This window comes from Leuresthes tenuis, unplaced genomic scaffold (genome assembly GCF_036924035.1).
Source record: "Leuresthes tenuis unplaced genomic scaffold, fLeuTen1.0.hap1 SCAF_11, whole genome shotgun sequence".
Lineage (NCBI taxonomy): Eukaryota > Metazoa > Chordata > Actinopteri > Atheriniformes > Atherinopsidae > Leuresthes > Leuresthes tenuis.
The window spans coordinates 1465885-1491737 of record NW_027325365.1 but is presented as its reverse complement, the minus strand read 5'-3'; the positions used below and the strand labels follow the sequence as shown (position 1 = coordinate 1491737).

General features: G+C 43.5%; 1 protein-coding gene across 2 annotated transcripts in view; it reads right to left on the bottom strand.

Annotated features, from left to right (window-relative positions):
- Positions 1 to 25853, bottom strand: part of glra1 (glycine receptor, alpha 1) — a 133769-nt gene that overhangs the window by 20735 nt on the left and 87181 nt on the right. For both annotated transcript variants that reach the window (XM_072395135.1, XM_072395134.1), the window contains 3 exons: positions 24586 to 24723; positions 8710 to 8924; positions 4244 to 4390 (listed from right to left, as the gene is read on the bottom strand). In XM_072395135.1, coding sequence (XP_072251236.1) covers positions 4244 to 4390; positions 8710 to 8924; positions 24586 to 24723 — 500 coding nt within the window. The remainder of the gene's footprint in view (positions 1 to 4243; positions 4391 to 8709; positions 8925 to 24585; positions 24724 to 25853) is intronic.

Sequence of the window (25853 nt, the reverse complement as noted above, 5' to 3'; positions counted from 1 at the left end):
TCAGCTGAGGTCAGATCTGGTGACTAAAGACCTTCAGCTGAGGTCAGATCTGGTGACTTTAAAGACCTTCAGCTGATTTCAGATCTGGTGACTAAAGACCTTCAGCTGAGGTCAGATTTGGTGACTAAAGACCTTCAGCTGATTTCAGATCTGGTGACTTTAAAGACCTTCAGCTGATTTCAGATCTGGTGACTAAAGACCTTCAGCTGAGGTCAGATCTGGTGACTAAAGACCTTTATAGGCCTATCCCTTATTGGAAAGACAGTTTATTATGATGTATTATTATTAAGTTTATTGGTTAAACTTCTCAGCCAAGTAACCCAACAATGTTCATCAGTAGCCCGGTTTCCCTGGAAAACTGAAGCATATCTGAGGGGAATTACTTTAGAAAAAGCCACAAAAAAGACTCAAGAATCAGGCATGTTTCCACTGGCTGGTTTGAAGAGAACAAACCAGGCTGCTGACACATGCACGGTTCTTCAACATATAATAAATCATATAATAAATCAGGGTTAGTAATCGAATGGTAAATATGCTTAAAGCTGATCGACACAAACAAACTTTTGCTGCTTCCAGCTTGATGAAGACAAACATTTGCTGCTATTCCTCATAATTTAGTCAGTCAAGATGAATTTGAATCACAGCACTCTGTAATCAAACAAACATTACTGGACTTGTGAGGACACGAGGTCCCCATAAGACAGCAACACGCAATCCTGCTCACACACTTTAAAACACGTCAGACTCAGTCAAGCAGCTTGAATCACGGAAGGCACGAACACATGCCCTTCAACGCCAAAACACACGACAGCTCTCTGGAAAGCACTCATGCATGGCCACCGACTGCAAAGATACCCCCCCCCCTTCCCTCTGACACACACACCCTATGCTGCATGGACCTTGTTGCATTTTCCTGCACCCACACAAGCTACCAGCTTCACAATCAGCCGGCGGTTCGATGTTCCCTGCAGGCCTGACAGCTTTCCTCCTCATTCAGGGCGGCAGCCTGGAACCGATGGATCCAACCAGACTAACAGAACCGATTGATTAAATGCTTCAAAGACTAAACTAACCAAAGAAATTAGGAGGAAAAAATAAGCAAAAAACAAACAACAACAAAAAAATCTCAACCATACTTCTGGGAAAACCTGACAAAGCACTTTTTCATCTGAACTAAATATATCTGAAACATTCTTAACTATTTAAATTGAACAGCTTTATTTTCCAGTCCTCCACTTTAGGTTCATTTTAACTGAAGTAATCTTCTCGGGCAGTTAGACAGCTGATAAAAAATTAAGGTGCTTTGAGATAAATTGTTTTTAAAGTGATGTCAAAACTGAGAACGATCAAGGCTGTTGACGTGATCGTGGAAGATATCAGAGCACAGACCAGAGAATCTTTTCATCTAATACAGACATTTCCCTCTGAAACAAGATTATTTTTCCATTTCAAGCCTCAAAGCTTTGTAACCGGGGGCTCACACCAAAAGCAACCCGCCGCTTGTACTTCTTCTGCCGCCGGAAACGGCCAAAGGGGCGGGGCTTATATGTATAGCAACTAGCAGATATATATAATAATCCATCCATACATCGGTTCCCTCTTTCACCATGGATCGTACTCTTGGCCTTCTTTGTGTTTCTTTGTGTTTGCGCTCTGCTGTTTTCCGCCCTTTTTTCCCACCTTTTTTTCCCGCCTTTTTTCCCCACCTTTTTTTCCCGCCTTTTTTCCGCCTTCGGAATCCAAATCGGCCTGAATTGGGTGTCGTCGCGTCGCGTCACTGCTCATTTGCATAAAGTTGAGCCTTTATCAACTCTTGAAGCTCATGAAGCTCACAACACCGGCCACTCATCGACGCCAGTTTACATTGAAAATAAATGGCAGCTGGCCGCTCACGACGCTTTTTGTGTGAGCCCCCGGTAACATGCACTGTCCTCGCCATAAGTTGCTCAAACGGAAGGAGCACACCTACTTTCAGTGGTGGATTAATACGTTTTGCATGATTCCTGTCATCATGGAGCACATCCTGGGCCATAGACGGGGAATAAAAACATGTTTCACAACAACAAATATTTGATGATTATATATTTTGCTGTTTCACATATTTAAAATACTGAAAAGAAAAAGTAAAACCCAAAAGCAGGAGTCACACTGAAGGGACTTTCATCACTGCAGGGGACAGAAACATCCTCCAACTTCCACATAACCACTTTTATCACTGCTCCTCGTGGATATTGAGTTTCCACAAGTTTCCCGTCTTGTTTTGGGGCATTTTTCTTCTTCTCTGCATGGTGCAACCATCATTAGCCCTGTCTGTGTTTGCTCTGCGGTTCTGTCTTCAATTAGCGCTCAGTCTATGAAACATTGATGCTTCTGCCTGGCAATGAGGAACGCTGCACAAAACTAATATCAAGCACGGACTGAATTTTTCAGAGGGCCAGAGGGCAGAGAAGCAGAGGTTTTAACCAGTTCAGACAACTCCTCACAAACCACCTTGCAATGTAAGCTGTTTGACCACATTAAAGGCACAGAGCAGCCTACCTGCAGAGGAAATCCCTTTTAACCTTAAAAAACAACATATCCATGGATTTTAACTATTTGTCTCCATCCATTTCGGGTGGTCAGAGACAACGTCTGTCTAATCAGGACTAATTAGACTTGTGTGACGACCTGTTTGACCCCTGGAACACACACTGATGTGTTACGCTGAGCTCCTTTTGCATCTTTTCGGAAGATGCTCCGAAGATGTTCGGAAGATGTTTGGAAGATGCTCCGAAGATGTTCGGAAGATGTTTGGAAGATGCTCAGAAAATGTTTGGAAGATGTTCGTAAGATGTTTGGAAGATGCTCCGAAGATGTTTGGAAGATGTTCGGAAGATGTTTGGAAGATGTTTGGAAGATGCTCCGAAGATGTTCCGAATATGTTCGGAAGATGTTCGGAAGATGTTTGGAAGATGTTTGGAAGATGCTCCGAAGATGTTTGGAAGATGTTCGGAAGATGTTTGGAAGATGTTTGGAAGATGCTCCGAAGATGTTTGGAAGATGTTCGGAAGATGTTTGGAAGATGTTTGGAAGATGCTCCAAAGATGTTTGGAAGATGTTCGTAAGATGTTTGGAAGATGTTCGGAAGATGCTCGGAAGATGTTTGGAAGATGTTTGGAAGATGTTCGTAAGATGTTTGGAAGATGTTCGGAAGATGCTCGGAAGATGTTCGGAAGATACTCCGAAGATGTTCGGAAGATGCTCGGAAGATGTTTGGAAGATGTTCGTAAGATGTTTGGAAGATGTTTGGAAGATGCTCCGAAGATGTTTGGAAGATGTTCGGAAGATACTCCGAAGATGTTCGGAAGATGCTCCGAAAATGTTCGGAAGATGCTCTGAAGATGTTTGTTAGATGTTCGGAAGATGCTCCGAAGATGTTCAGAAGATGCTTGGAAGATGTTCAGAAGATACTCGGAAGATGTTCGGAAGATGCTCGGAAGATGTTCGGAAGATGTTCGGAAGATGTTCGGAAGATGCTCGGAAGATGTTCGGAAGATACTCCGAAGATGTTCGGAAGATGCTCGGAAGATGTTCAGAAGATGTTCGGAAGATGCTCCGAAGATGTTTGTTAGATGTTCGGAAGATGCTCGGAAGATGCTCGGAAGATGTTCGGAAGATGCTCGGAAGATGTTCGGAAGATGTTCGGAAGATGTTCCACAGATGTTCCGAAGATGTTCGTTAGATGCTCCGAAGATGCCCAACATGACAAATTCACACGTTAAAGTGTCCTTCGGCAGGAAAGTTATTTTGGATCAAACATCCTGACATACAGAGAGACCTTAAGTTTGTCTGCTTTACAGTTTATTTTGCACTTGACCTCAGCAGCTGGCTGAATGAATGAGACGACCTGTTTGACCTCTGGAACACACACTGATGTGTTACGCTGAGCTCCTTTTGCATCTTTCATTCCAGTGTGTTGTAAACAGGTGAAAACCAGAATGTAATGACTTGAACTGATCAGTATTCACCTTTAGCACAAAGACTTGTTTTCATTTAGCATTATTAACGTAATTATCATTAAGTTTTATCATTCAGAATCACCTTTGTCAGGTAGATCAAATCTAACTTTTAAATGCATCTCCTAACTTCAGCTGGTTGCTGTGTTGACACACAGGAGAAAGGACAGACTTGGAAAGATAAGAGAAACAAATGTAAATGTGAGTGTTAATGTTAGATGGTATCACAGGTTTTTGAGAGCTCTCACCTTCATGTGTCGTCGCCTCCGCCTGAAGCGCAGCAGCTCCTTATGTTGGCGGGCGATGAAGTTGACGGCGGCGTACTCGAGCAAGGCCGAGAACACGAACAGCAGACAGACGGCCATCCAGATATCAATGGCTTTTACATAGGACACCTGCGGGTTGTGAGCAGAAAGCATCAGATATCTGCAGCGAGTGTGCTGTCATCACGAACTGAAAGGCCACTTAGCTGATGTGTTGAATAATAAAGCATCACAAAGAAAAGAAGGAATCAGAACGTTTTATTCTCTCTGGGTTTCAGTCCGGATGTCAGAAATTCGACCTGCTGAGTTTCATAAAGTTGCCTGAATAATTCAATTTCTACTAAAAAAAACAGCATATCAGGGGATAATTTAGTCATTCAGGGACACCAATATCATCATTAATTTAATGAAAGGTGAAATAAATTTGCAATATAATTCTAAAAACATACAATATTTAAAAGAATGTTTTATTAAAAATGTCACACTCAAACTAATGAAAACACCTGAAAAATATGAATTAAAGCAGAAAAGCTCCAACATGCTGAACATGGCAGTATTCAGGAGTTAAACTGCCAACCAGTCAGAGTCACTGCAGAGTGGAACACTGATATTAATGTAATATAATGTAATGTGATCTCTGTAATCTTAACAATGGAGCTAATCCCTTAAAATCCCTGTCATCTTAAAAAGTGAACACATGACAAAGACACAAGTGGCTTCAGCACATGCTTGTGTACAGATGCTCAGAAGATGTTCGGAAGATGTTCGGAAGATGTTCGTTAGATGCTCGGAAGATGCTCGGAAGATGTTCGAAAGATGTTCGGAAAATGCTCCGAAGATGTTCGGAAGATGCTCCGAAGATGCTCGGAAGATGTTTGAAAGATGCTCCAAAGATGTTCGGAAAATGTTCGGAAGATGTTCGGAAGATGTTCGAAAGATGCTCCAAAGATGTTCGGAAAATGTTCGGAAGATGTTCGGAAGATGTTTGGAAGATGCTCCAAAGATGCGCCAAAGAAGTTCATTAAATGCTCCGAAGATGTTCGAAAGATGCTCCGAAAGATGCTCGGAAAATGTTCGGAAGATATTCCGAAGATGTTTGAAAGATGTTCGGAAGATGTTCGGAAGATGTTTGAAAGATGCTCCAAAGATGTTCGGAAAATGTTCGGAAGATGTTCGGAAGATGTTCGAAAGATGCTCCAAAGATGTTCGGAAAATGTTCGGAAGATGTTCGGAAGATGTTCGAAAGATGATCCAAAGATGTTCAGAAGATGTTCGGAAGATCTTCGGAAGATGTTCGGAAGATGTTTGGAAGATGCTCCAAAGATGCGCCAAAGAAGTTCATTAAATGCTCCGAAGATGTTCGAAAGATGCTCCGAAAGATGCTCGGAAAATGTACGGAAGATGTTCGGAAGATGTTTGGAAAATGCTCCAAAGATGCGCCGAAGAAGTTCAGAAGATGTTCGGAAGATGCTCCAAAGATGTTCGGAAAATGTTTGGAAGATGCTCCAAAGATGCGCCAAAGAAGTTCATTAAATGCTCCGAAGATGTTCGAAAGATGCTCCGAAAGATGCTCGGAAAATGTTCGGAAGATATTCCGAAGATGTTTGAAAGATGTTCGGAAGATGTTCGGAAGATGTTTGAAAGATGCTCCAAAGATGTTCGGAAAATGTTCGGAAGATGTTCGGAAGATGTTCGAAAGATGCTCCAAAGATGTTCGGAAAATGTTCGGAAGATGTTCGGAAGATGTTCGAAAGATGATCCAAAGATGTTCAGAAGATGTTCGGAAGATCTTCGGAAGATGTTCGGAAGATGTTTGGAAGATGCTCCAAAGATGCGCCAAAGAAGTTCATTAAATGCTCCGAAGATGTTCGAAAGATGCGCCGAAAGATGCTCGGAAAATGTACGGAAGATGTTCGGAAGATGTTTGGAAAATGCTCCAAAGATGCGCCGAAGAAGTTCAGAAGATGTTCGGAAGATGCTCCAAAGATGTTCGGAAAATGTTCGGAAGATGCTCCGAAGATGCCCAACATGACAAATTCACACGTTAAAGTTTCCTTCGGCAGGAAACTTGGAAGTTATTTTGGATAAAACATCCTGACATACAGAGAGACCTTAAGTTTGTCTGCTTTACAGTTTATTTTGCACTTGATCTCAGCAGCTGGCTGAATGAAACAGATAATTGAGAAAACCTGCCTTACCTCAGCGTCTGAATTACAGTATAATTTTGTAACATTATTTAAGACTGATATGAACAATATGCATTCTGTTCTAACGCCATGTTTTTCCTGCCTACCCCACGGTCCACCTGTCACTCAGCTGAATGAGGTGCCTGAGATGCTGATCTGCTCAGCAAAGCCATTAACTGAGCAAATTGATTGTGTTGCAGTGTGTTGCAGTGTGTTTATTACAGCAGCGTAAAGATACAGGCATAAGGCCACCAGATTATTGTAGCTTCTGTTTGACTTTTTACCAATTCTGCACGGCGGGGCGTTTGTTTCAGGACCCTAAATCATCAGTTAGCGGTTTGTAAAGAGCTGAAGATGCTCTCTTTCAGGAGTTATTTTACTTTTACTACCAGTGTACGTCGGTTGTTTTCACCTTTCAACCTTGTGCTGTGATTTTACACATGTGTAGATCTAATTTTAACAGGTTTTAACACTCCCCCTGTGGTCTTTGGCGCTCTCCTCGGAGGCGTTGGGACCTCAGATGGGGAAACACTGCTTTAATACATAACCACGATCAGTCAGTGTTACTTCTGTGATTAGCTGCTTTTATCACGATGCTAAACGCAGATACGATTCAAAGATACATGCAACTTTCCCTACGCATACTGTATAAATGTGTAGTTTCATGATGTTCTGTTAATAACTTACATCCAGATGGCCAGATGTTCTTTTGTATTGAATACGATGGGCAGCGTAAGAACTTTCCTTATCAAAAAGCGCTAAGTGAAGCGTGGTAGGATCATTGTCTGATTGCTATCTGCCTGCCAAGTACTGTTATTTAAGTCCATTCATCCTGGCCGTCATTACAACGCTTCCTCTCCACTCGAATTACACCGTGTAGCCTGAGAGATCCCTCTGTCACACGCAGGGAAAACCCACAATAAGCCTTTTAAATTCCAATTAAACTCTGACTTCACATCTTTTATCCAAACACACAGTGCTTAACAGCAGCCTGGCTATGAAAGCACTTATTCTTGAAGTGACCTCCGCCTCCTCCTGAGCTGCTGAGAACTGGTTTGAAGCTGGTTTGCTGGTCATCCAGACAGAAAGAGACGATTGTAGCCCTTGTACCCCAACAAAAAACAGCAAATCTGTTCCTAAGAAGCTAAACGCAATAAGCAGTGAGGAGAGCATCTACTTTTAAAAGTTTGAAACAACCTCTGAGTGGTATATTGACTTTTTGATTGATAGAAATATCTTTTCAACTCAAATCTTCCTCTCACTCAAAATGAGAAAACCTAAATCTTAGCCTGAAATATCAAACTAGAGCTTAAAATAACACAGATGCAACATAGCAAAGTTATAGTAAATTTCTATAAATTTCTTTACAAGTGAAACTTTCCTTTTGTTACTAAAGACTCTGTGAAGTACCTTAGAGGTATATATGATAGTAAATATGTGATAAAAACATGGAAATGTATCTTTATGTTGGTCAAATCATTCAATTTCACTACATCTCATTCACTAGGTCGATGGTCCATATGTTTTATGTAAATGGAACATATGAAAAAGCCATTTTAAACACATAATCTAATCTAATCTGAGCTAATCTAATCTAATCTAATATAATCTGATCTGATCTAATCTAATATAATCTGATCTGATCTAATCTAATCTAATCTAATCTAATCTAATCTAATCTAATCTAATCTAATCTAATAATCTAATCTAATCTAATCTAATCTAATCTAATCTAATCTAATCTAATCTAATCTAATCTAATCTAATCTCAGGTGAGTGGACGAGAGGAGAAACGAGGACTTTGGGACGGGTACAAACCTTTGAATCCCAGTCAATCGGTGTGATCAGTAATCTGAGCAGCAGGATTACAGCTTCCCTGGACATATGACATAATCCTACACACTAGGACCATTTCCCCTTTAATCTGCGAGTCCCCTGCAGGAAAATCTTTGTCAGTTTCTTGAATTCATCCCTCCATCTGTCTGCCTCTCGTCTCCCCTCCACTCTATCACTAATTAATCGAGGAGCTATGTTTTCTGTGCCTCTCACATCTTTTTTTATTCATGGTTCCTCTTTCCCTCATCTTTTATTCAATCCCTCCCCATGTCCACTTTGTCCTTTGCCTTTCCAGTAGTTGTTTTAAACCCACACACATTGGTCATCACTAAACTCCATGTCACATCACCCATTTCCAGGGTTTAACTCTCTCAGAACTCTAAATTTCATGCAAAAACAAGCGGAGTTAGAGGTTTGATTTGCTGGCACCTTGGGCAGGGAGGCTCTGGACCCGGAGCTCTGCGTCGTCATGGTGAGGACGGTGGTGATGCCCAGACCCACCCGGGCCGGGGCGGCGTCCATGTTGATCCAGAAGGAAACCCAGGACAGGATGACGATGAGCAGAGACGGGATGTACATCTGGATCAGGTAGTAACCCATCTGACGCTCCAGGTGGAAACGAGCCTCGATGCACGTGAATTTACCTGAGGGGGAGAGGGCCAGAGTTTCATTTGAGGGGTTTTCTTTTTCTTACGAATGGGGAACAGAAGACGTGAGACAGATATGAGGAAAGGAACAGCAGAATCATCTGAGGGAATGTGAATAATGCTGCAATATAAAACAATGAGTCATCAGCATTGAAAGAGACTTTAACACCCCTGTAAACAATCTGAAGCTTCCCTTTTTAAAGCTACCAGATGGGAACTTTGGTCCACATCCAAAGATCTTTGGCGGTCACCGTGTTGGGTAATGAGGTGACTTTTTATTTCTCTTTTTATATGAAGTAAATTCAATCTATAAAGTCCTTTCGTTCCATCCAGCTTGCACTTTATAAAAGGTATCCGTCCCCTAAGGACAGGCCTTACCCACCACCTGTGTCTCTGCATCTTATCCTTCCTGAGATGGATCCTTCACCCTGTGCAAGGTTCATGTGGGACCTATGACCTATGGGACCTTATGTAGTTAACTCCTATGGCGTAACCACGCATTCTTTGGGGGGGTCATGTCCCCCCCAATATTGAGAAAATACCAACCTGTCCCCCCCAATATACAGAAGAAAATATGTAAAATGCATGTTCTCCTTTTATGAACCCTGTCAAGGGATCGGTCTCTTGTTATGTCTTATTTATTTTCAGTTTATTTCCGTGTGTTACCGTGGTAACGGCTGCGCCGCGGTCGCCGTTGTTGATGCTAACAGTCAATGAGAGTGACCTACCGGGCGCCGTCTCAGCAGCGGCTCTCCTTATCTTTACGTTGGACTTCTACTTTTGACGGAGCCGCTGCTCAACAGAACAGATTGTACCAGAACAGGAAATCCAACACAGAATCAACAAAATAAACTTCCGCCCCCTTTCAAAATAAAAGAACTTAAAACAAAAATAACATTAGACTATTAGACTTTTCATTGTTAAAGCACATTTTGAGACATTGACACAATAGAAATGAACCTGGACTTAAAAGTCCTCGGCACATTTCTTGTTAAAGGAAAAGTCTGTAATTTGTTACATCATTAGTTGTCCTTATTAAAATATTTCCATAAACATGCTTTGGGTATTTGGTCGTTTTCCATTGGAAGCTGTCCTATTTGCTACAGAACTACTGGAAGAGCATAATTGTAATTGGTAGGTGTGTTTAAGGTCAGTAAACCGGAAGCAACTAACCAAAACAAAGTGGGGGGGCAGTCACTGTCTCGGAGAAATTACACTATTCCTTTAGATGTGAACTTACATGGTCAATGTAGTCCTCGAAACTATGTTCTAAATGTCCAATTTTTCATATATAAATAAAGAATTGTAGATAATGCACTCAACAATTTTGTTTTTCTTGGACCCCCCCCAATGTCTAAACCATGGTTACGCCCTTGTGTGGGACCATGCCTCGGTCCCCTGGTCCAATCAGGATGCTACTTTCTGCATCTGCTTCAAAGCAACCGACAGCCAATCAGAGCAGCCGTGCAGCAGCAGCATCGAGGCACATTTCAACCAACAGCAGCCGCTAATTAAACGGCCCACAGCTTTTTTCAAGGAGATCCCTGGGTGGATCACATTCTTTCCTTCCGAGGAACCTGATCTGAATCTGCCGACACCCTGCCGAGGAGGAACTCTTTCAGCAGACTGGGCTCAGAAATGCAAAGAGCCAGCAGTGAAGGAAGCTTCTTGCTCCTTGAACGAAGCGCCAGGCTCTTCATATTTTGGGTGCTGTTGGTTAAATGCACCCGAGAACAGAAGTTCCAGCACTCGAAACGCAGCTTTGGTGGTGACAGAAGTGAAGAACTCCAGCTTTCCTAATCAGTAATGCTCATTCTTTACCCTGTTTGTGACAGATATCTAATAAAAAACATGGCTGCTGCCTCCCAGTGTGCTCAGGTAAGTTTCTTCTGGTTCCCATTACCAGGCAGGGTCATCAAACCCCTGCTGAGAGCTGAATCTGGAGCCATCGCTGAACTTCTGAAACATCAGTTACAGCCACACATATGGTGGCTACGAGACCCACATTTGCATCATCTTCAATAATGACATGATGACTGTTGCAGGATTAAATAGAGCCCACAGTTCATTAGTCAGTAATTAATCCCATACTGCAGCCACTCTATGTGGGAAATGCATTAAAACTGAGTTAATGACAGTGAAACTCAACCAACACGCTCTGGAACTTATCTCTATGAGTAAATTAAGGGGTTTAAACCCATTTAATTATTTTTATTAAGAGTTAGCACTCGAATAAAAATGATTGCATTCAAACAAATAAAGAAAAGCTCATAGAAGTCAGCTGGTTTGGGGGAAACAGCTCATCAATTCAGTGAAATAAAGCTCAGTAACAGAAAAATGTTAACGTAAAAGCAGCATCTCGGACCTTTTGTTTGTCCGTTCTCAGTTAAATCTAACATCCTGCCTTCTGAAAGGGACAGATGTGTTTGCACTGGTTGTTGCTGCTTTGCAACATGGACACCTCACCTGGAACTGATGCTGAGCATCAAGCAAACAAGGCTGGAACCAGAAGAAGGAACATCACTGCTCAGGTGCTAAATGAGCTGAAAGGGCACATTATCTAAAGACTGAACCAGATGTTCGATGTTTCCAGGAAAATAACTCGATGTTTCAAGGAAAATAACTCGATGTTTCCAGGAAAATAACTCGATATTTCCAGGAAAATAACTTGATGTTTCCAGTGAAAATAACTCGATGTTTCAAGGAAAATAACTCGATGTTTCCAGTGAAAATAACTCGATGTTTCAAGGAAAATAACTCGATGTTTCCAGGAAAAATAACTCGATGTTTCCAGGAAAATAACTCGATGTTTCCAGGAAAAATAACTCGATGTTTCCAGGAAAATAACTCGATGTTTCCAGGAAAAATAACTCAATGTTTCCAGGAAAAATAACTCGATGTTTCCAGGAAAATAACTCGATGTTTCCAGGAAAATAACTCGATGTTTCCAGGAAAAATAGCTCGATGTTTCCACGAAAATAACTCGATGTTTCCAGGAAAATAACTAGATGTTTCCAGGAAAATAACTCGATGTTTCCAGGAAAAATAACTCGATGTTTCCAGGAAAAATAACTCGATGTTTCCAGGGAAAAAAACTCGATGTTTCCAGGAAAAAAAACTCGATGTTTCAAGGAAAATAACTCGATGTTTCAAGGAAAATAACTCGATGTTTCCACAAAAATAATTAGATGTTTCCACAAAAATAATTAGATGTTTCCAGGAAAAATAACTCGATGTTTCAAGGAAAATAACTCGATGTTTCCAGGAAAAATAACTCGATATTTCCAGGAAAATAACTCGATGTTTCCAGGAAAATAACTCGATGTTTCCAGGAAAATAACTCGATGTTTCAAGGAAAATAACTCGATGTTTCCAGGAAAAATAACTCGATATTTCCAGGAAAATAACTCGATGTTTACAGGAAAATAACTCGATGTTTCAAGGAAAATAACTCGATGTTTCAAGGAAAATAACTCGATGTTTCCAGGAAAATAACTCGATATTTCCAGGAAATAACTCGATATTTCCAGGAAATAACTCGATATTTCCAGGAAAATAACTCGATGTTTCAAGGAAAATAACTCGATATTTCCAGGAAATAACTCGATATTTCCAGGAAAATAACTCGATGTTTCCAGGAAAATAACTCGATGTTTCAAGGAAAATAACTCGATGTTTCCAGGAAAATAACTCGTGGAGGCGTGGACCAAAAGGAAAGAAGCGATGAACAGATCAGAGGTGGGAGGAGCCGTGGGACTGAGGAGATGTGGACGGCTTTCTGAAGCCCAAACAGATCAAAATGAAGTCAAACATGTCTGTCAGGGAATGTCTGAGGGAGCGAAAGGTGGCGTTATCTGTTATTCCCCCATTTTACGACGCCTGTTTTTCAAAGGGCAGCGTTCACAAACCCAAATTATTCTTTTTAAACTGTAATAAGTGAGTAATAACTGTAATCAGTGAGAGAACTTCAGCTGAGTGCGACTGGGCTTGAACTGCCATCCTGCTCATTTTCAGACCTCCTTATTGGCGTTAAAAGTGGAAAACATCCACTTTATGACGGCCACACAATGCAAAATGTTGGTATGTAACAATTTTCAAGCCTTAATATTGTAAATATTTAGCAATCCTATCGTTAAAATACTCCATGATTGGTGCTGCAAACCAAAACACCTTCAATTGCATCTTTAAATTATGCTGACAGGCACTGAGGGCCAGTCAAAAAGAGAATTACTGGAAAGAAATAAGTCTTTTTAGTTTGGAGCATCAAATATTTCACACAAGTAAGGATGGAGAAGGATGATGAGGCGTAATAACTTACAGCTCACCTCAAAATATAGACTTCTAAAAGCCAATAAACTGTAAAAACGTAGTTTTTGGTTGTATTTTAATCATCAGGTTCAGATTGTTGGTGGAAAATCATTTGATAAAGTGGTGTTTCACAGAATTATGGCTCCTTTTTTAAATGTAAGACCTCCCAAACTTTCATAGAAAGCAGCAGCATGCACTCACCACTAATACGTGCACTATTTCTGCGCAATGTTGGCCAAAAGCCCAGATTAAAGCCGTCCAGCGCTGCTTTCTTAACCCTTTTTGTTATGAAAGCTGAGCCCAACAGGATGAGGAAGTAAAGTGACTGCAGTTCTTTCCCATAAAGGAGGTAAAGTCACAGCGTTTTACTCTTTCTGTTCACCTCGGGCGGCGCATCGAGTCCTGATGGAAAAGGACACCTTGTGCGTTTCTAAGAGCCTTTTTTTAACAAAGTGACAGTACTTGACACATGAGGATGGGCTGGAACTGTCTCTGCAGGAGAGTATTTACTGTGTTACTCTGCTAATAAATGCACTGCTGTGAGAAGCTCCGACTCTTGTCTTTAAATGTAAGTTATTTTGATCCTCCTTGTACGACCTTTGCTTCTCTTGGCTGCTTTTCTGCGTTTCTACAGATTATTCGGTGTTGAAAGTCTTCCCGTCGCAGACTGCCGGAGGCGCTGAACCTTTGAGGGATGGGGGGGGGCAGCGGCTGATGTTTGAGCTCACAGCATGTTGCTGTCAGACAGCTTCGGGGGAACAGAGTCAGGATTTCACCTCCTTTTCTAAACCCCTGTGTTTCCTCAGACTACGGACCTAAAACACACAGCCGGCTGCTTCAGTCACAGAAAGATGAAGGAAGCTGCCTGCCACAGAGCTCAGATCCCACAATCACAGAGTCAGCAACAGGAGACACTGAGCAGCTGTGGAACAACCTGAAAAACTGCACCTTTTCAGTCTCTATTCATCTGAAAGCATCTTCACTTGACTTTTAACCTCTGAAGTTCAGAGCTATTGATTGAAAATCCTCTAATTCAGCCCCTAACAGCTCCATAACGGTGAGTTCAAACAGTGCAGGCTCTTATGATTAGAGACGGCTGGAAGAAGCAGAGGGAAAACAGATCCGGAGAATCCGTTTTACTGCCACCTAATCAACCCGGAGGGAATAAATATCAGCCTCAAGGCAACGCCACCGATATTAAAGACTCAATTCAGCCCCTAAAAACATCCGTGTCCCTCAGAACTGCATCATTGGAGGTTGTTGCCACAGAAAAATCCTCTTCTGGCCTTAAACTCACCTTCTTTCTCAGTGAAAGTGTGGGCTGCACGTCTCTGCTAAGCTCTGCGGACGTGGGAATAAAGTTTCATTTTTACCACATTCGGTGGAGAACTTTGAGAGCATTTAATGGTCAGAAGGAAAAGCTTCAGCACGACTCATGACACCTGCAATAAAACAACCTTTTAATAACCCAGAACCCTATGGGGTAACCACGCATTCTTTGGGGGGGTCGTGTCAGAAGAAAATATGTAAAATGCATGTTCTCCTTTTATGAACCCTGTCAAGGGATCGGTCTCTTGTTATGTCTTATTTATTTTCAGTGTATTTCCGTGTGTTACCGTGGTAACGGCTGCGCCGCGGTCGCCGTTGTTGATGCTAACACTCTGGTCAATGAGAGTGACCCACCGGGTCTCCTTATCTTTACGTTGGACTTCTACTTTTGACAGAGCCGCTGCTCAACAGAGCAGATTGTACCAGAACAGGAAATCCAACACAGAATCAACAAAATAAACTTCCGCCCCCTTTCAAAATAAAACAACTTAAAACAAAAATAACATTAGACTATTAGACTTTTCATTGTTAATGCACATTTTGAGACATTGACACAATAGAAATGAACCTGGACGTAAAAGTCCTCGGCACATTTTTGTTAAAGGAAAAGTCTGTAATTTGTTACATCATTAGTTGTCCTTATTAAAATATTTCCATAAACATGCTTTGGGTATTTGGTCGTTTTCCATTGGAAGCTGTCCTATTTGCTACAGAACTACTGGAAGAGCATAATTGTAATTGGTAGGTGTGTTTAAGGTCAGTAAACAGTAAGCAACTAACCAAAACAAAGTGGGGGGGCAGTCACTGTCTCGGAGAAATTACACTATTCTTATAGTGTAATAAATAAATAAAGTTATAAATTATACCAGAACCTGTTAAATATCTGCACCTTCCGGCCATTTGAGCATTTTTTCTCTGAATCTTAAGTTTTTAAGGCTTTTAAATATGAAAACACACCTTCTATGTGATGCAAAATGTGCAGAAAAGCTGCAGCGATTCACTGGACTTTACTTTGTGGTATTTTAGCAGCAGCAACAAACGTCTCCGTCTGTAATGTAATGAGCACACCGGGTATTAAAATAAACGGCACGGCAGCCAGAGAGCAAGATGGCCGGCAATCCATTTAATCAAAGACGATCAATGGAGGGCAGCGCCATCAGTTGGAGTTAACCCCAAAAGACCGGGAGGGAGAGGAGAGGAAAGATGGCAGATAGTCCAGGAAATGGGAGGATGGGGCCAAAAGAGATGAGAGGACAAGCGAGGAGGGAGAATGTGACAGCAGCAGCAGAAAAAGGACTTGATTTATAGCTGTGATACACTTCAGAGCTTTTAAGTGCCGTCCATATTTTCCTCCTGATAAGAGGATTGAAATTATTCTCTGCCCATATCTCACTGTGTGCTGGACTAAACTGCTGCTGGAAACACCGTGAACCGTTTTCATTCATCTGCTGCAGTGTGAGAGGTGTTAAAGCAGCCCGAACAGACCAGAACCGACCAGAACAGACCAGAACAGACCCAGAACAGACCAGAAAGGACCAGAACAGACCAGAACAGACCCGAACAGACCCAGAACCGACCCAGAACAGACCAGAACAGACCCAAAACAGACCAGAACAGACCAGAAAGGACCAGAACAGACCCGAACAGACCCAGAACCGACCCAGAACAGACCAGAACAGACCCAAAACAGACCAGAAAAGACCCAGAACAGACCAGAACAGACCAGAACAGACCAGAACAGACCCAGAACAGACCAGAACAGACCAGAACAGACCCAGAACAGAGCAAAACAGACCAGAACAGACCAGACCAGACCAGAAAGGACCAGAACAGACCAGAACAGACCCGAACAGACCCAGAACCGACCCAGAACAGACCAGAACAGACCCAAAACAGACCAGAAAAGACCCAGAACAGACCAGAACAGACCAGAACAGACCAGAAAGGACCAGAAAGGACCAGAACAGACCCGAACAGACCCAGAACCGACCCAGAACAGACCAGAACAGACCCAAAACAGACCAGAAAAGACCCAGAACAGACCAGAACAGACCAGAAAGGACCAGAACAGACCCAGAACAGACCAGAACAGACCAGAACAGACCCAGAACAGAGCAAAACAGACCAAAACAGACCAAAACAGCCCAGAACAGAACAGAACAGACCAGAACAGACCAGAACAGACCCAGAACAGAGCAAAACAGACCAGAACAGCCCAGAACAGAACAGAACAGAACAGACCAGAACAGAACAGAACAGAACAGACTCAGAACAGACCAGAACAGACCAGAACAGACTCAGAACAGACCCAGAACAGACCAAAACAGACCAAAACAGACCAGAACAGACCCAGAACAGACCAGAACAGACCAGAACAGACCAGACCAGACCCAAAACAGACCAGAACAGACCAGAACAGACCAAAACAGACCAGAACAGACCAAAACAGACCAGAACAGACCCAGAACAGACCAGAACAGACCAGAACAGACCCAGAACAGACCAGAACAGACCAGAACAGACCCAGAACAGACCAAAACAGACCAGAACAGACCAGAACAGACCAGAACAGACCCAGAACAGACCAGAACAGACCAGAACAGACCAGAACAGACCCAGAACAGACCCAAAACAGACCAGAACAGACCCAGAACAGACCAGAACAGACTCAGAACAGACTCAGAACAGACCCAGAACAGACCAAAACAGACCAAAACAGACCAGAACAGACCCAGAACAGACCAGAACAGACCAGAACAGACCAGAACAGACCCAGAACAGACCAGAACAGGCCAGAACAGACCAGAATAGACCAGAACAGACCAGAACAGACCCAAAACAGACCAGAACAGACCAAAACAGACCAGAACAGACCCAGAACAGACCAGAACAGGCCAGAACAGACCAGAACAGACCAGAACAGACCCAAAACAGACCAGAACAGACCAGAACAGACCCGGTCAGAAACAGGACATTCCTCTCCTTTCCTTCAGGACAAACTGACACTTTCTTCCCTTTACTTTCAGTGTGTTGCATCGCAGCGGCGTGCACAGCCTCCAGGAAGCACACGTTGTGCTAAAAAAGTGATGGATGACGAGCTTCTTGCCTCCACTGCAGAATTCGTGCACTTAATCATGTACTAAGAGACAGACGGAAAAGGAAAAGCGTGATCCCAGAATGACACAGGATTGCACAGCTGGAAGTTTCCGAGATTCAAAAATGCTCCACCTCTCAGTGGCTGAAACCCGTTATCCTTCACCACCATCAGCCAATCAGAGGAAGGCCTCCATCAGCCAATCAGAGGAAGGCCTCCATCAGCCAATCAGAGGAAGGCCACCATCAGCCAATCAGAGGAAGGCCACCATCAGCCAATCAGAGGAAGGCCACCATCAGCCAATCAGAGGAAGGCCACCATCAGCCAATCAGAGGAAGGCCTCCCTCAGCCAATCAGAGGAAGGCCTCCATCAACCAATCAGAGGAAGGCCTCCATCAGCCAATCAGAGGAAGGCGGGCACTCGCAGCTGATTGGATGGAGCATTTGTCCACCAGTGAGGTCAGTGAAATGTGACCAGCGGGTCAGAGAACTTGTCGCCTGATACTTTATTCCTGATGTTTCACTTTTATTTGATCAAAAACAGCTCGTTTACAGATTCTTCTGAGAGAAAAGCCCTCAGGGCCTGTGGCTGTGGGGGTCCAACCCACCTTTAAAGGTGTGTAAAGCAGTAAAGGCTCTGATACCTGCACCTGCCGCCACTTCTTCTGCAAAGACAGACATGAAAAGGTCCCAATTCAACAGCTTTATTCACGTTTTCCCTGTGAATGTTGGCAGAAATATGCTCCTGCTGACCTTTGGGAGCATTACTGGGGCATCAAGATGGTGGCGCTCTTTGTTTCTTTTCTTTTTATCTGAAGTAAATGTATCGTAGCGGCCTGTAAAGGACAGCGATGGTCTGAACTTCAGTGCTTTGGCCACATTTCCTCAGCTGACAGTGAGCTGCAGACAAAGAAGACACGACGGGCAGCAGCGAACCAATGAAAATAGGTGATTATGATGACTTTTCTTTAGCCACGACACAGAAAAGTCATATTCTTCCATCGTCAGAACCGGAGGTTTGAAAAGAGGAATGGCAGAAAACGCCTCTCTGGAAACATCCTCTATGCTGAGGAGGATCGAGCCAAAAACACACGGAAAGTACATAAAAAATGTGTTTTGTTGCTCAGATTAGAGATGGCAGGCGATACAATCCTTTGGCATTAAAATGACGTAGAACAGCGGCGTTCTCTCCTCCGTTTCAGTCTATTTTTCATCAAAAAGGAGTCAAAAGAGCTAAAGGTGCAGAGCCAGAGAAGGAATCCTGTTAAAAACCTTTTCACCCAAACATGCTACAAACATGTCTGCCGGAGAACAAAAGCACCCTGCAATGCAGCAGAAACCGTAATTAGTATTTCAAACAGGCCTTTCCCTGTGTGCGTGCACGTGTGTGCGTGCACGTGTGTGCGTGCACGTGTGTGTGGAGCACGAAATAAATAAAAAGAGAGTGAGCGATACTGGGAGAAGCTGCCTCAGAGTCACAACAACTGCAGCTAATAAATCTGAGGAAAACGACACCTTAATTCCCTCTTAATGCTTGATTGGGAAGCGGCGTGCACGTCAGAGCGCGCACGTCAGAGCGCGCACGCCAACTCACACACGTGCACACGTACAGCCACAGGAGCAGCGAGGCTGGAGAGGAAGAGTCGGAGATGAGAACGAGGCAGAAAAAGAAAAGGAGAAGGAGAAGGAGAAGGAGGAGTCGAGGGGAGTAAATTGTCCTTGAAGAATTTATGTCGACTTCGCTGAAGCGGTGAAAGGAAGAACGCCGCTTTGGGTCAGACTGGAGAAGCATTTTCCACCGGTTGGTTCATCAGGCAGCTGAGATCAGCAGAATACCTGGAAAACAAGCCAGCTGCCCTCCTAACGAGCTCTTTGTGCTGCCCATCGTATCCGCCTCGCCTTCACAGAGCGTCCTTTCAGGCTGCCTTTCAGGCTGCTTTTCAGGCTGCCTTTCAGGCTGCTTTCAGGCTGCTTTCAGGCTGCTTTCAGGCTGCCTTTCAGGCTGCTTTTCAGGCTACTTTCCAGGCTGCCTTTCAGGCTGCCTTTCAGGCTGCTTTTCAGGCGTCCTTTCAGGCTGCCTTTCAGGCTGCTTTCAGGCTGCTTTCAGGCTGCTTTCAGGCTGCTTTTCAGGCTGCCTTTCAGGCGTCCTTTCAGGCTGCCTTTCAGGCTGCTTTCAGGCTGCTTTCAGGCTGCTTTCAGGCTGCTTTCAGGCTGCCTTTCAGGCTGCATTTCAGGCTGCCTTTCAGGCTGCATTTCAGGCTGCCTTTCAGGCTGCCTTTCAGGCTGCTTTCAGGCTGCTTTTCAGGCTGCTTTTCAGGCTGCTTTTCAGGCTACTTTTCAGGCTGCCTTTCAGGCTGCCTTTCAGGCTGCCTTTCAGGCTACTTTTCAGGCTGCCTTTCAGGCTGCCTTTCAGGCTACTTTTCAGGCTGCCTTTCAGGCTGCCTTTCAGGCTACTTTTCAGGCTGCCTTTCAGGCTGCCTTTCAGGCTGCTTTCAGGCTGCTTTTCAGGCTACTTTTCAGGCTGCTTTTCAGGCTACTTTTCAGGCTGCTTTTCAGGCTGCCTTTCAGGCTGCTTTCAGGCTGCTTTTCAGGCTACTTTTCAGGCTGCCTTTCAGGCTGCCTTTCAGGCTGCTTTTCAGGCTACTTTTCAGGCTGCCTTTCAGGCTGCCTTTCAGGCTGCTTTTCAGGCTACTTTTCAGGCTGCCTTTCAGGCTGCCTTTCAGGCTGCTTTTCAGGCTACTTTTCAGGCTACTTTTCAGGCTGCTTTTCAGGCTGCCTTTCAGGCTGCTTTTCAGGCTGCTTTTCAGGCTGCCTTTCAGGCTGCCTTTCAGGCTGCCTTTCAGGCTGCTTTTCAGGCTGCCTTTCAGGCTGCCTTTCAGGCTGCTTTTCAGGCTACTTTTCAGGCTACTTTTCAGGCTGCTTTTCAGGCTGCCTTTCAGGCTGCTTTTCAGGCTGCTTTTCAGGCTGCCTTTCAGGCTGCCTTTCAGGCTGCTTTTCAGGCTGCCTTTCAGGCTGCCTTTCAGGATGCTTTCAGGCTACTTTTCAGGCTGCCTTTCAGGCTGCCTTTCAGGCTGCTTTTCAGGCTACTTTTCAGGCTACTTTTCAGGCTGCTTTTCAGGCTGCCTTTCAGGCTGCTTTTCAGGCTGCTTTTCAGGCTGCCTTTCAGGCTGCCTTTCAGGCTGCCTTTCAGGCTGCTTTTCAGGCTGCCTTTCAGGCTGCCTTTCAGGATGCTTTCAGGCTGCCTTTCAGGCTGCCTTTCAGGCTACTTTTCAGGCTGCTTTTCAGGCTGCCTTTCAGGCTGCTTTTCAGGCTGCTTTTCAGGCTGCCTTTCAGGCTGCCTTTCAGGCTGCTTTTCAGGCTGCCTTTCAGGCTGCCTTTCAGGCTGCCTTTCAGGCTGCCTTTCAGGCTGCTTTACAGGCTGCCTTTCAGGCTGCTTTACAGGCTGCTTTTCAGGCTGCCTTTCAGGCTGCTTTACAGGCTGCTTTCAGGCTACTTTTCAGGCTGCCTTTCAGGCTGCTTTCCTGAGTAAATCTGAGTAAATAATAATTACACCTGCAGTCAAACTCACAACGAGCCAGGATATCCCGATCAGAGAAGATGAACCTTTCGTTTCATAGGATGGGTTAAAGTAGCGTTTCTCTGAGTGAAGGAAGAAGCCAGAGAGCCACATCCTGTAACTTCCTCTGGAGGACAGGGAAACACGGAGGTCACGGCCAGGGTCACCTTCTCCAGGTGAAGAGCGGCGTGGAGCTCGTGATTCGATGAGTGATGCGAAGGTGAGCGTGCTGTCGATGCTAAATATTAAACACTGAAGCTACATCCTGGCAGGCTCCAGACCAGCAAACACATCCGTATCATCGCTAATTTAAAGCTACTGGTCTCAGTTTGGATCTTTGCAACCCTCCAAAGAATCTGTGGACAACAGACGTTCAAATCTGGCCAGAAACTGGGTTTCCTGATGTTTATATGAACTATGAACACCTTATCCACACCTGAGTGATGGTGTCCACTGTGCAGACCCCGTTTCCTGTGGGTCAGGAAACATTTAAACCATCCAAAGAACAGAAGAAGAAGCTAAAGTCGAAGCTCAGCTCCTGCATCAGGACGTCATGACCTTATTTTAATAATCTTTACAGCTTCAACTTCAACAGCTTCTGTGTCACACAACTAATGAATTTGTCTTGTTGTCTGAATAAAAAGATGAAATGTGGGACGTCAGGTGTGTATTTCTACGGGATAGCAGAGGATCATCACCGTGTTAGCTGCAGATTTATGGGGATGTGCGTTTGTGTACGTGTGTGTGGGGCTGTGTCATGTCAAGGCTTTCCGTCTGAAGGTGGATCGTTCGTCTTCTGAGAGGCGACAGCAGACGTCAGCCTCGATGTGAGTGATGCCTCTGAATGAGAACTAATCAACCAGCCTGCGCACGCTAGCAACGTGCACGCACGCACGTGCACGCATTAATACACACCTTCACCAGGACTGACTTTCTTTAAGAAATGCCCCTTTTTTACATTTTCCTTTGCTTTCATTTCTCTTCAGAATTTCAGGTTCTATCTCTGAATAGATGGTAAAAATATCTCATTGTAAAGGTTCTTCTCATGTTTAAAAGCACAAATCCAACTGTGTTTCCAGGAAAAATGACTCGATGTTTTCCAGGAAAATAACTCGATGTTTTCCAGGAAAATAACTCAATGTTTCAAGGAAAATAACTCGATGTTTCAAGGAAAATAACTCGATGTTTCCAGGAAAATAACTCGATGTTTCAAGGAAAATAACTCGATGTTTCAAGGAAAATAACTCGATGTTTCCAGGAAAATAACTCGATGTTTCAAGGAAAAAAATACAATGTTTTCCACTAAAAATAACTCGATGTTTCCAGGAAAATAACTCGATGTTTCCAGGAAAATAACTCGATGTTTGCAGGAAAATAACTCGATGTTTCCAGGAAAATAACTCGATGTTTCCAGGAAAAATAACTCGATGTTTCCAGGAAAATAACTCGATGTTTCAAGGAAAATAACTCGATGTTTCCAGGAAAATAACTCGATGTTTCCAGGAAAATAACTCGATGTTTGCAGGAAAATAACTCTATGTTTCCAGGAAAATAACTCGATGTTTCCAGGAGAATAACTCGATGTTTCCAGGAAAATAACTCGATGTTTCCAGGAGAATAAACTGTACTTTTCAGTAAAGCTCTAAAAACCTTCGATTAATTTTCTTTGAGAAATCTGAAACACGAAGGCGTAAACCTTTAAGTCCTGGTGGTGATGAGCTGAAATCTGTCCAAAGCAAACATAACTGAATCGTGTTGGTTTCACTTTAAAGTCTTTTGCTGCACATTTTGTGTGACTTTTATGTTAAAAAGATCTTTTCTCTTAACATTAAACTGACGTCTATTCTCTCCATCTTCGTGTCTGCTGGTGACTAAACCTAAAACAGATTTATTTAGCTTTACCTTTATATGATAGCAGAGACAGAACCAGAGGAATGACCTGCAGTAAAGGAGGAACTGAGCTCTGTTGCCCCCTTTGTTTTGTTTCAGCCAGTTATGAAATGTCTTAATGTGGAATGAGATGGACAGATAGTTTCCAGCCACACTTGGAGGAAGGAGAAACCTCAGCACCATCTTCACCTCTTTCTGAATCCTGATCAAACACTTTCATTCCTTTCCTCCCTTCTTTATTCTCTTCACTTCCCTCTTCTCTGTTGCAGTGTTTCCTTCCATTTCTCTTTTTTAAATTTCTTCTAATCTTTTACCCTTTTTTTGCATCATGATGGAAATTAAATCTGTAAACATTGTGCAGCAGTTTCCTCTTAATGAGGAAAGTTGCATGAATTGAAGGAAAATAAACTCTATCCACTGGAGCTATACAAATGAACCCCAAGATTTCATTTTTTATGTCCACCTCACATACGTGCTTGTAATCTGAATGATATTCTGTTTCAGTAAATGGAGAGATACATTCCCCTACTGCTGCTGAATGCTAATTTTCTTTATCTGATCCACCGTCTGACTTCCTCCTTTTGTTCAGAGAACAGAAACAAGAGAAAGAAAAGTGTGGCACAGAAAGACGAGGCAGGAGGAGCGAGACGGCCCAGTTCAATGGGACGGGTCAGGGTTAAACATGGGGCTGGTTCCTGGGCTAAAACCAAGACCAGACGTCCTGGCCGGAGACTTTTCCCCCTCAACATGTTCCTGTGAACTACATGGAAGCACTTTAGATCATAAGATATGCACTGAAAGCATATAACGCAAATTACAGATGATTAAAAAAAGCTTTTTCATTTCCAACATTTGGATCGAGTCTCCAAAGAAGCTGGAAATAAATATTAAGTCACTGTTCAAAGTGGGAAACTAAAATGACTTAGAATACTTCATCAGATCAAGAATAAGCAATAAAACGTAAAATAAATGATAAATGATATATCAAAGCCAGGCTGGAAGAACCTCGTTCCAGACTCAGAAATCTGCTTTTTTAACTTTGTTCCAGCTGAGAGAAATAAAAAGACGGTCAGTGAACGCAGCATTAGAAACAGCTCCGTCAGAGGAGCCTTTAAATGAGCTACTTTCCAAAAGTTAAGCCGCCTGTTAACCCACGATGGACAGAGAGCAGCTCTTTGGTTTGTTACCCGTAACAAAGGGTTAAACTAAGTGGAGCACGACTCTCTGAGAGGGAAGTTCTTATCGTCTTGGTCTTCCTTCTGTGCTAAAATCTCCAATATTCTGAAGCTTTGTGTCTAAAAACTAAACTTCACTCAGATCGTCTTTCTTAAAATTAAACAATCATTCTGTTTTATGGCAGTAAAACAAACCCTGAGAATCTCCTGCAGCGGAGGAGAGACTTTCAGGACTCCCAAAGACATGAAATGAACTGCCGCAGATGTTAGCAGTGAGGAGAGCAGAGGAAACTCAGGGGAACTCACCTGTGTTGTAGTGCTTGGTGCAGTAGCGCAGGTCCTTCTCCTCTTTGAGTATGAACTGAGGCAGCGTCAGGCCGTCCGCCACCTGCACTGCTCCCTTCTCATCCCACTCGAATATGAGGTCGTTCATGGTGTAGCCGACTGGAGGAGAGAGCGGCAGGTTAGGCTGTTTGCATCAGGCAGAAGATGATGCTTCTGCATGTTTCTGCAGGAGGTTGTTGGGTTGGAGTCACATCAGTACAAATAAGGAAATCATTTTAACTTCTGTGTGGACTGTGAACAGTGAAAGTCTGCAGCTGTCCAACGAGAGGGAAATACGTCTGAGTTTCTGCAAGAAGACAAAATATTCACAGAGAGTAACCTGGTGTTTACTCTGTGTTTACTCTGTGTTAACCAGGTGTTAACCAGGTGTTAACCAGGTGTTAACTCAGTGTTAACCAGGTGTTTACTCGGGTGTTAACCCAGTGTTTACTCGGGTGTTAACCCGGTATTAACCAGGTGTTAACCCAGTGTTAACCCGGTGTTAACTCAGTGTTAACCCAGTGTTTACTCAGGTGTTAACCCAGTGTTTACTCGGGTGTTAACCCGGTATTAACCCAGTGTTTACTCGGGTGTTAACCCGGTGTTAACCCGGTGTTAACTCAGTGTTAACCCAGTGTTTACTCGGGTGTTAACCCGGTATTAACCCGGTGTTTACTCAGTGTTAACCCAGTGTTTACTCGGGTGTTAACCCGGTATTAACCAGGTGTTAACCCAGTGTTTACTCGGGTGTTAACCCGGTATTAACCCGGTGTTTACTCAGTGTTAACCCAGTGTTTACTCGGGTGTTAACCCGGTATTAACCAGGTGTTAACCCAGTGTTTACTCGGGTGTTAACCCAGTGTTTACTCGGGTGTTAACCCGGTATTAACCCGGTGTTTACTCAGTGTTAACCCAGTGTTTACTCGGGTGTTAACCCGGTATTAACCAGGTGTTAACCCAGTGTTTACTCGGGTGTTAACCCAGTGTTTACTCGGGTGTTAACCCGGTATTAACCAGGTGTTAACCCAGTGTTTACTCGGTGTTAACCCAGTGTTAACCAGGTGTTAACTCAGTGTTAACCCAGTGTTTAGTCAGTGTTAACTCGATGTTCACTCTGTGTTAACCGAGTCTATTTCTGGCATCATTTTGTGTGATCCTGTGGGATAACATCACAGTTTGGTTTCCAGCCCTCTCTTGTAGTCTGCAGACGGATCAGAGTATCGCTGATTCTTGTAGATCTACAGATAGGA